The 11,715-nt window shown below is 43.9% G+C and overlaps 1 protein-coding gene across 2 annotated transcripts; it reads right to left on the bottom strand.

Annotated features, from left to right (window-relative positions):
- Positions 1-261: 261 nt before the first annotated feature.
- Positions 262-10,036, bottom strand: LOC117777731 (arylsulfatase I-like). 2 transcript variants are annotated; one of them, XR_004616654.1, is made up of 12 exons: positions 9,826-10,036; positions 7,458-7,668; positions 6,790-6,929; positions 6,554-6,703; positions 4,716-4,790; positions 4,455-4,629; positions 3,310-3,546; positions 2,951-3,097; positions 2,106-2,253; positions 1,366-1,964; positions 657-1,134; positions 581-597 (listed from the first exon to the last, which is right to left on the bottom strand). XR_004616654.1 is itself a non-coding variant. In XM_034612625.1 (11 exons), the coding sequence occupies exons 2-11, from the start codon at positions 7,650-7,652 to the stop codon at positions 712-714; spliced, it is 2,289 nt and encodes a 762-aa protein (XP_034468516.1). In that variant the 5' UTR covers positions 7,653-7,668; positions 9,826-10,036; the 3' UTR covers positions 262-711. The 2 variants fall into 2 exon arrangements, 1 of the variants encoding a protein (XP_034468516.1); XM_034612625.1 differs by having other exon boundaries at positions 262-1,134.
- Positions 10,037-11,715: the final 1,679 nt, after the last annotated feature.

Raw genomic sequence — 11,715 nt, 5'->3', positions numbered from 1 at the left:
TAAACTCCTCTGTGATGTTTTCTTGTTTATGACCAAAGAAAAACAACCATAGTGATTTAACATCAGGATCATGCACTGTCACTATGAACATCTGGATTTGTAGATCTATGACACTTACTGTAAACATCAACTCACAATATCACTTTAATGAGTCTTTCTGTTTCACACATTTTAATCGTTTACAGTGTAAATTAACATTTTACAATCACAGTCGGTTCTTGTTTCAAGAACTCCGTCAGTTTATGAACGATAAAATTTAAATGTAAAAAAAAAATCTCAGATATTTGACAGCACATGTACGACGATAACATCTGGATTTGTCTCATAGATTCTACATGACGGCTCCTCAAAGTGAAGCCAAATCATCTGGATCGCCTCCTGGTGGCCGGCTGCGGTAAAAGTCATACAACCGATGGCTACAACAAGCTGTTCCACTTCAGTCCACCAGGAGGCGGTGATGCTCATCCACCTTTATTTATACACTTAAAATGAAGTAGTTTAGAGAATATAAAAAAAGGAACACGTGACAGAGTGAAGCCAGTGAACGGACACGTTTGATAAAGTTCTTGAAAGACGTCGACTGAACGTCGTGGAATTCACTCACTTGGTTACCACGGTTACCACGGTTACCACTTTTTTCATTGAAGTTAAGGGTTAACAAGACAAAAAGTTCAAAGTGCTGAAGTCACGTTCGTGTCGTGAGTGGAAGCCTCAGATCCGATTGGACATCATCCCGGTGTTCAGTTTCAGGAAGAACGACTTCAGCTTGCACAGCGGGCACCTCTTCTTCTTCCTCTTCTTCTTGCTGCTCTTCCCTTTCTTGTAAACCCCCTGATACTTCCCCTCCTCTTCCTCATCCTCGTCCACCCAGGGCACCCAGGCGCCGCCGTGCTGACTGGGGTTGGCTCGAGGGTCGTCGGGCGGGAAGTAAACCGGCACGGCCGTCTGGTTGTAGTAAGCGAGCCGAGCCAGCAGCTGTTGGACCACATCTGGCCTCTGGTCCGCCACGTCCTGCCGCTCGTACGGGTCGCCGGTGATGTTGAACAGCCAGATGTTTTTGTGGGTGGAGGATTTGTGGAAGGACGGGAAGGTGCGTTCAAGGTTCCACCAGCGACCAGGGAGAGTGGGGAGAACCTGAGGATGAAAACGTGTTGAAACAGACCAATAAAAGAATCCTGTCCTATCGCCACGTTAAAGAAAGTTATCAAATCTCCTGGATCTGCCTGTTTATCAGAAATTGAATCGCTTCTTTCTTAAATTTGGTAAATCTGCTGACTAGTTTTAGTGTAATCCTGCTGCCTAACAAAAATAACTGAGTAACACAGATGAAAACATAACCTCCTGATTATCAATCTGTCAGAATACCTGAGGCGGGACCCAGTCTCCGTGACCTGGGTCTCCCGTCAGCAGCTTCCAGTCTCCGACCCTGATGGCAGCCTGGACCGACGTGTCCCACAGGGTCTGCGAGGGCTCAGGGTTGAACTGGAGCGTTGTGTGGGCTGTGGGCGGGGACGTCCCAGGCTGGGACTCGTTCAGGTGCTGGGACACCGTCCTCCTGGACTTTGACTTTAAATGGAATTTGAGCTGAGTCTTGGAGTTTGGCTGAATTGATCCTGAGTTCTGCTTCTGGGATGTGGTCCGTCTGGACTTGGGTGTTAAAGTTGACTGGACCCGAGGCTGAGACTTGGGGTCAGATGTTCCTGACGCGGGTGGAAGACGAGCGGAGCGGTACTTGAACCTGTGATCGGACTGATGCTGAGCGTAGTCTTTGGTCTGAGGTTTAGGTTTGGGCTTCTTTTTTGGGAGAGGTTTAACTTTCAGTTTGGACTTTGGTTTCTGGACACGATGAGGAAATGTCTGAGGTTTCTTCATGCTCTTGAGCTTGAGCGCTGACCTCTGCTTCGGTTGCTTCTTCAGAATCTTCTTCTTCGGCTTCTTGAATGTCCGACGTTTCGATAAGCGTCCTGACGAATCACAGAAAACACAAATGAGACAAAGAGAAATCGCTTCATTTTCTATAAGGAACACTGGCTCTATCTTCCATTCATCCCTCCTTTCTATGGGTCCTTTACATTGTCCTTTCCTTTTGGTACGGTGTCAGTTACCTGAGTCTCCGGCGGTGTCGGCGTCCCATTTCATGGTTTGAGCCGGCGCTTTGTGCAGGGGGTCGATGTTGTGAAGGATCTCCTGACGAGGCGACTCCTTCCCCTCACTGATGGTCGACCACACGTCAAAACCGTCCAGGCCTCGACTCTGAGAAGGAGACGTGAACATTGGGTCTGGACATGTTTCTTTAGAATATGAAGAACGCAGCAGGAGATTGTTCGGGTCAGACTCGTACTACGGGAGCTACTTCAGGGATTATTCCGATTTGTGTAACTACGACAGTCTGACTCATCTGCGTTGGCGACAGAAATCTATTTGAACATCGAGCCAACAAAGCTTTTTGGAAGCTGCACTGATTTTCCAATGAAATAAAACACAAAGTGCAGATTTCACAAAAGGTCAAGAGCAGATTTATCAGTTTTACAGTAGCACTGCAACCTGAACTTTAACACTCTGAATCTATGTAAAGAAAAAGTGGAGCCAAAGTGTCTCTATTGCCCCCTAGTGGTGGGCTGCAGTAGTCCTCATCGAACCCGCCTCCTCCATGTTAATGGATGGGACATGGACCAAACTAAAAGGGGTTCATGTCTGGGATATGTTGGCTTCCTGTTTGGGTCGTGGCAGGAAGTGTCACATCGTCCATCTTTATTTACAGCCTCTGGTTTTACAACACAATAAAATAGTCGTCAGTATCCGATCTTTATCTTTATCAGCCGTCGCTGATGAGGTCGTCTTGTCAACATCTGTGACTTCAAACTATGAAAGCGCTGAGATGGTAAAAAGAAAAGCAGCAAAAGATCCAACACAAACATGTTGTTATCAGGTTGTGTTGAGCTTCACTGACCTGGCTGACGTTTCCTCCAGCCAGACCCACCAGGGTGGGGAACCAGTCCGTGATGTGGAGCAGAGCTTTGGAGACTCTTCTCCTGCGTCTCAGCAGAGGACTGTGCACGAAGGCCACGCCGCGGACCCCCCCCTCCCAGTACGTGCCCTGAAAACACAAACACAACCACGTTTACAACACTCGAATAAAGAAAGTGAAGATAACTTTTTTTGCGTAAAGATAAGTGGACTTTAAAAAAACATTCCACTATATTTAGAACAGCTAATTGGCGTCTCTGCCATTTGCCACAACTTGGCTTTTCAATTTATCTCTAAATAATTAAAACTGTTGCACAAACCCGATCATTAGTGTAAAGTTACCTTGCGGCCTCTCAGTGGCCAGTTGCTGCCTCCTGTAAACGGCTGGGCCCCGTTGTCCGTGGAGTAGATGATGACGCTGTTCTTGTAGTAGCCGTACTTCCTGAGAGCGTAGGTGAGGTTTCGGACCGACTCGTCCACCGTGGACACCATGGCGGCGTATTTCCTCCTGGCCACGTTAGCCATGTCCCGGTAGGGGTAGATGTAGGGCTTCGGAGGCTGAAGAGGGGTGTGGACGGCCTGGAGGAAAACATCCCTCAATAACAGTTTTCAAGACCCACCGTGGTTTTAAACGAAAATTAACTTTGACATAGTTATTTTTTAAAGTATTTTTTAACCTCCCTGCTTCAGTTATTGATTTCCTAGTTTCTCGTTTCCCAGAATGCCCCTGCACTCTCTCCCTCCCCCCAAATACGAGTAAATCAAGTACAACAGCTCTTTATTTTTCTTCTCCTCGTGATGACATCATCTACATTTTCTCCATATTTTCTTTGTCCCCCCCTCAAAATCCCAAACTCCAAATCAAACGCACTCAGCTGCCATAAAAACAAAATCCATAATAAACAGTCCTCTCTCTCTTTTGAGGTGAAATACTTCCAACATCAGGTTACATTTTCTGTGTGTTGCGTGTTTTTAATGAAAACGGTTCTAGTTCAGATGAGCCAGTTTCTAAATAAGTTCCTGATGCTCGTCGCCGAACGTCAAACAAATAAACACTTTAACATGGACTCTGTGTTTTTCCAACTTCTCCAACTTCTCAGAATCCAGACACAAACTAACGCAGCATCAAAACACATCATTTTCTGAATTTATTAGAGAATAATACAAAGATCTGCCTGTATAATTGGAGAAAGTAGAATTACAGCCCTGTGACTGTACAAATCCAGGTGTTCCCGACATTATTCACAATAACATGAGGTCACTGTGACTTTCTATCTAATCAGTGAACGTTTGAGTCCGAGTGACAACTGGTAGAAATTGAAGAAATCCCCCAGAGGCAGACTTGAGATATCGTGGTGAAGAGGCCAACGTGACCTCGACCTTTGACCACCAGAATCTAACCAGTTCCTCCTCGGGTCCAAATGAATGTTTGTCTTCTAAGTATGAAGTAATTACATTTCTGATCCAAACAAACGTCGGCGTGATACCTGCAGGGAGAGCAGCAGGAAGAGCGGCCTGCCTGCCGGGTCGTGGCTCTCCAGGATCTTGCGAGCTCTCTGCGTGAACAGCATGGTGGAGTATTTCCCGTCGTGGCCCCAGGCGACGCCCTCGTCCTCGTGAAGGTCGTACCCACACACCCCCGGGCCGTCGCACGACCCGTAACTGGAGGCCGATGGAGAAATGTGAGTTGCGCAGATATCTGTTTATTCACTGTGAGTATCAAAGAGTATTTATACTCGTAAAAGTACCTGTAGTAATCCACACTCCCTGTTAAAGAACCAAAGAAGCTGTCGAAGCCCTTTCTGGTCGGCAGACAAGCTTTCCTGGAGGAGAAGTGAAAGATGGAGTAAAGTGAGGGTCAGATTTCCATCGTGTTGTTTTACAGCAGAACTTTACAGAAGTAGTTCACAGTCAAATGTCTCCTTGAGGTCTTAGAAAAGCAATGGATGCTTTTTAGTTTTTGAATCTGCAACCTCTTTACGTTGGTGTTAGCAGCTCGATACTCTTCCTTCCTGTGTTTCTTGGCGTGGGACAGTCAGTGATCATTGGAAGAAAGTGAAATCATTTGCAGCTGCAGAACAGAAACGGCGTCGCCAGTGTCCTCGTGCTGACAAACAAATCACGGACCGGCTCACCAGAGCCCTGCTCCACGTCCTGATTAAGTCATGGATCTTGATTTAAATCAGACATGTTTATGGGACTGATATTTATGAGTGTGTGTAATTAGCTGCAGATCCAAATAAAAATCTGGATCTAGTGAATTTTAAATCTGGTTTTGGTGGGGAACTGTTGAGTCTTGGTGGAAGAATTAACTCGACCCACTGTCGTTCTACTTTTAAATATTACCTCCTGTGTTTTCTTTACCTAATAAAGCAGCATTAGGTTCCTTAAGGTGCTGTAGAAATCCAAATATATAAGTTATTAGTAGTAGTGGTAGTAGTAGCAGTATTACAGTGCTACTAGTAGCTGAACATGTAAAAAGAACAAAATGAATACTGTGGTTTAGTTTTAGTTCTTTCTCTTTATTACCTTTAGCTCTGCTTGTTTTGATTGGACTTTAACACTCGTGTGCTGGGTTTCAGACAGAATTATAATAAATGAGATTATTTATGATCATTAGAGTCTTTTGCTGGATGTGCACATGCAGATATTTATTACTTGGCTGAGCTGCCAACCGGCTGAGAAGGTATAGAGATACCACATGTTCTGAGGGTTGGATTCTGGACACGCTGTTCTTTTCGAAAATGGCCCCAGTTACTGCCATAGTGAGAGTTATCGATTCATATGGAGATTCATATAACGCAGGAGGACTTTTACTTTGTTATTCCTGTGTCACATAAACAGCAGAATTTATCACCTGACGATTTACATGTTTGGAAAAACCTCCGTAGCTCCGGCAGTAAAGGTTCTGCATAGTTGCAACATCCCACCTGTGAGGCTGTGATAAAAGGCTTGAAGACCCAGAATGAACCTGAGATGTGGAGACGCACACGCACACGCACACGCACACACACACACACACACACGCGCGCACACACGCACACGTACACCACACACACACACACACACCACACACCTTCACCTTCCTGACATCAGATTAACACAACTTTGATTTTCTCTTTCCACTGTTCACACACGTGTTCCTGTCGCTCTGTGCGTGAACATCCAAGTTCAACACCATGAACGTCCCTGAGGAGAGAACGTCTGAACGTGTGCAGTTATCCACATGTTTGAACAATTACCCCCACCCCCACCCCCTTCCTTTCCCCCCACCGTCATGTTTGGCCGCTCAGTTCAACTATAAATACTTTTGCCTTAACGTGCGGACACACAACTCATCAGACAAACTCGTTTAGAGGATGACAACGTCAGTGTGTGTAGGATTTAGTGGTGAGGCTTGTCACTGACCTGATGTAGATACAAAGAGATCATCCACACGTTGGCTTTTAACGATAAAATATTAAGTTCCAAACGAAAGTAGCTGGAACTCCCAGGAATGTGTTGATATATATTAAGTGTTTGAGTAAATAATCAATGATCAATGCAGATTATATGAATCCATCAGTAGTACTGGCTCAGTCCTCACCTGTAGAAGCCCAGGTGCCACTTGCCGACCATGTGTGTGGTGTATCCGGCCTCTCGGAGCCTCTCGGGCAGCGTGTCCATGTGCGAGGGCAGACAGCTCGGCTGGCTGGGCCTGATGATGGAGTGCTGCAGTCCTGTGTGGATCTGATACCTGAACACAAGAGGACTTTGTTAATGCTCAGCTGGGATCCACTGGTCCACTGCTCCGCCCCCAGCAGGCCAGTAAAGAGTCTGTACCTGCCCGTGAGGAGCTGGCTGCGTGACGGCGTGCAGATGGGCTGAACGTAGTAGTTCTCCAGCGTCACTCCCTCCGCCGCCAGTTTGTCCAGAGTGGGCGTCTTGATGGTGGGGTTGTGGTAGCCGATGTCATTGAAGCCCTGTCACAGAGTCACGAACACATTCGAGAGGTCGGTGACATGTTTTATTGTTTATATTATTTACATTAACGTTTGGCTGACATGAATGTCCCTCAGTGGTTTTCAGTGCGTATATTCTGAATATGTCCTTTATGTGCAGGAGCTTATTTCAACTCTGCAGCTTTATATCAGCAACCAGAAGAAAGAACAACCCTTCTTCTGAAGAGGAGGAGGAGGAGGAGGAGGAGAAGATCCAGGTGATCATGTTCAGGTAAAGAACTTTTGGTAACCAAGTTCAGGTCATCAGGTTATGGTAACCGGGTTCAAGTAATCAGGTTCATAATCTGTCATAAAATACTCAATCTGTGGTTGGCTATGACGTAAGATTAACATCTGGTTACGTGAAAAACGTAAATGCTGCAAAAACATCATCTACATTTGTGAATTAAGAAAACACACTCATGCTGGCTCTGTCACACACACACACACACACACACACACACACACACACACACACACACACACACACACACACACACACACACACACCTGGTCGTCTGTGAGGATGAAGATGATGTGCGGCTGCTTCTTCTTCTTCTGCTCCGGTTCTGTCTCATTGTTCTGAGTGTGTCCGTCCTCGTGGTTCTGGGTGCTGGGTTTGGACTGCAGGGCACTGAGGCCGTCCAGGGTGAAGAGGACAGTCAGAGCCAGAGCAGCAGCAGCAGCAGCAGCAGCAGCCTGCATATTTACTACAGCCGCCCTGCAGGGGACACACAAATATAAAAACCACAACAATACAACGAGGAACGTCGACGAACCGCGGAGCTGGAGCTCAAAAATGTTTGAGTCGGCACAAAGTCCCACACGCATGCGATCGCTGCAGGAGTAACTGCACATCATAAAACCACATTGAGACGGACCTGCCAACTTGGCTGTGATCTGAAACACATTCATCTGGAGAAGAGCTGAAACTCAGAGGAAGCTGTTTTTAACTATTTACCATCTTTGTAACTGGATGAGACAAATAAAACATGATGGAAATGAGTGTAGAGCTCAAACAGGGACTGAGCAGGATGCAGGACACGGGGAGGACTACACTTTGACCATCTGATGTTTGTGTATGATAGAGAATCATATATAACACAATGTGCAGCATTAATAAAACCCCTATTACTCTTTTACTTTATATATATAGACAGTGAAATAGTTTTCACTGTAAAGAGTTAGTTTTATAACATATTTGAGGATCAGTTTATGTATAAAATAACCAGACAGATTTCAAATTAAGAGACGGATCAAGTTTTTTTGGCAACTATGAAAGTGAGTAAGTTAATTATATTAGAACTTAAGTATGAAGTGTATAAAGTATACTTAAGTATGAAGTGTATATATAGTATAAAGTATGATTTAAGATACCTATCAATTTAGTTGTGATTAAATGTGAAGCCCAAGCAAAACTGGATTTCTGAGACAATGTCGATTTTATTATTGCTATATTAACTAATGTTCTTTATATTCAAAATGAATGTAGGTGGTTATTGTTTCCGGGCGGGGGACCAGGGGAGATTATTACTGCTTTATATTCTGTCACAAATAAGAAATATAAACCAATATCAATACATCTGTGATATCGCCTGATAAAATCCTAACCATCTATCGGTCGTCTTCCAGATGTTTTTTCCCCTTTTTGCTTGAACAAACATTTAGATAAAGTCGGTTTAAAATATTCAATTTACAGGAAACGGACAAAAAGCCAAGAAAAACTAAATCCGATCTCATTTGAGACGATGGAAGCAGACGATGTTTTCAATAAACCTTAAGTCAATTGTTTGTGATGAGTCATCGACATCAGTTCCCCCCACGAGTTACATGAAACTCAACACAACAACATAATGGGACCGACATGTTGGCAGAGCGTTGAATCAACACGGAGTGTGAAGTGGATCTGAAGGAGAAGCTTCTCACGTTCGATTTTCTCTGTGGGTTTTTTTTATTCAGTTTGATGAGAAGCTTCGTGTTCTGGGAAAAAAATGTTTAAAAGCTGTGACGTGTTTACAAACTTTAAATCCGAGAGGACGATGTCGGCTTTAACTGTGAAGACCGAGTGAACGCAGCTGCTTAATACTGATGACTGGACTGGTGTCTCATCAGGTGAGACACTGGTGGTCATGGTAACGGCTCAGGACACACACCTTTCCCTCTGTGTGTGTGTGTGTGTGTGTGTGTGGGGGGGGGGGGGGGTGTGTTGGTATTGACTCATGTTGTCGGGACCTAATTCCTACAGACACATTATGAGGACTTGTCTTCCTTCAGTCCACGTAATGTGAATCATTGAGTTTTAAAGAAGACATGTTTCGAGGTTAGGTTTAAGTTAAGCTTAGGTTTAGGCGAAGTTTACGTTAGGTTCAAGTTAAAGTTCGGTTAGTTAAGTCTAGGTTAAGTTTTAGAGTCTCCAGGAAATCAATGTGAGCAAATGTAATGTCCTCTAAAGTCGTGTGTGTGTGTTTCTGTGTGTGTGTCTGTGTGTGTGTCTGTGTGTGTGGTGTCCAGGTATTGCTCATGTTGTGGGGACCTACATCTGTTTACACTCTCACATTATTGTTTTCCTTATGAAGACAAAAACCTTATAAGGTAACTCATGACATTTAAAGTGTGTGTCTCTCTCTCTCTGTGTGTGTGTGTGTCTCTCTGTGTGTGTGTGTGTGTGTGTGTGTGTGTGTGTGTGTGTGTGTGTGTGTGTGTGTGTGTGTGTGTGTGTGTGTGTTAGATTCTCTACATGCACAGACTCGTTCACACATTTTGTTTTGCTTCCTGAATCAACTTTAAAAATGAACCGAACCTTCGTCCTGATATAAAATCAGTTTTATCTGTAATCAGCTCAGATGAGTTATTATAAATTCAGGCCTTCAATCGATACCTCGGTGCAGGATCAATGGGAGTGAACGGCTCTCCTCCTCCTCCTCCTCCTCTTCCTCCTCTTCCTCTCCTCTTCAGTTCATTCTTCCTCCTCCCTTCCCTCGAGGTCTTTGTTCAGCTCGGAGTGAAGTTACTTTCGGGTGAAGTTTGCAGGAGACGCCGCATGTCCTCCGGTTTCCACAGTTTCCACAGAGCCTCCTTCCTCCGGAGCGTCTCGGAGAGAGAGAGAGAGAGGGGGGGGGGGGGGGGGGGGGGGGGAGAGAGAGAGAGAGGGGGGGGGAGAGAGAGAGAGAGGTCAAGCGAGAGGCAACCACAGGAGGAGACTTCCAGTCTGCGCCTTCAGAATAAAACATAGTAAAAATCATAGTATACATTATCTCCAGGCACTTCACATACCTTCAAAATGATAGAGAAACCCAACAGTACCCACAATATACACTTATATCTATAAACATATATTAAAGGTTCAGTGTGTAGGATTCAGCGACATCTAGTGGTGAAGTGTCATGTTGCAGCTGAACACCCCCCCCCCTTTCGAACATGAGAGAGAACCTGCGGTAGCTTCAGTTGTCATAAAAACTCAAAAGGTTTAGTTTGTCCAGTCTGGGCCACTGTAAAAAAACATGGCGGCCTATTTAAATATAAAATATTCCAATATAAAGTACTAAAAATATAAAGGGGCCAATTCTAGGGTAAAGAAACCCACAATTCGTACAATTTAGAATGAAACACACAAGTGAAAAGATCACTAGGATTATTTAATATTCAATTTCTGCCATCAAGTTCCAACATGAAACATTTTTGTGTTGTAACGTGTATAAATAAGAAGATTCGTAAACTAACAGTCCTGCTCCATATTGGTGGAAAATAAATTGAAGACTTTCAAAGATCTTTATTTGTATCACGAAATAAATGTTCCTGGTCATTTCGGTCAATGAATGAAGGGAAATCAGTAGGAAAACAAAATTGTAATAATTTTCTATGAATCACATTAAGCCTCTGATACTGGCATTAAATGTTTAGTTCTTCACAGCTGTTTATATCAATGATTCTTAATAGCATTTGATCATGTATAATTAATGACCATTTCCACATTTAAGCCAATTATGATTAATTGATGAGCAGATTAACCAACGAAAGATTAACTAAGCTTTTGTTAGAACTGACCATTGAGTCGAGGAGCCAATGATAAAAAGTAATATGATATATAACAATACATAACTCTAATAGTGTATATTCTGACTTTAAGTTTACAAACGTATAACCTTTGTAAATTAAATTTAAGACTTAAATAATTTAATTCAAAGCATTGAAAAACCTTTAATAAGAATGAGTCATTTTCACAGAAACAAAAAGTATTTCATTGGTTATAATTGGACCGGTCTGGACACTTTTATTTTGAAGGCTAAAGTACTAAACATCCGCTGTTCTTGCTTCTTTTTGATGCAACTTAAAAACGGTGAAAGCCTCAGGTCGTTAAAGAAAATCGAAGTTGTGTATTTGTGTCTCTGCTGATTATTGTCATCATCTCGCTCCTGGTTGTGAGACCGTGTGAAGAGCATCAGCAGACCCCGGGCGCTGTGACCCCAGGCCGGACTGATCTGAGGCCGAGCAGGAGGCTGGTTCTCCAGACAACCAGGAACCAGTGTCTTCACTGAACACATGTCAAACTGCATCAAGTCCAGAATATCATCTGCAGGAGACAGGAAACACGTCTCATTAATTAGGAAATAAAAGCTCCAGTTATCCCTCCTGGGAAATGCAGCAGTAAAGGATTCATTGGGATGAAGATGATGATGAAGATGAAGATGAAGATTAAGATGAGCATGTTCTTTAGAAATCAATCAAACCTTATTCATACGACACCTGTCTGCAGCTTACTGCAGGTCAA

Source organism: Hippoglossus hippoglossus, chromosome 17 (genome assembly GCF_009819705.1).
Source record: "Hippoglossus hippoglossus isolate fHipHip1 chromosome 17, fHipHip1.pri, whole genome shotgun sequence".
Taxonomy (NCBI): Eukaryota; Metazoa; Chordata; class Actinopteri; order Pleuronectiformes; family Pleuronectidae; genus Hippoglossus; species Hippoglossus hippoglossus.
Note: the sequence above shows the minus strand (reverse complement) of the source record. Positions and strands in the feature narration are given on the sequence as shown.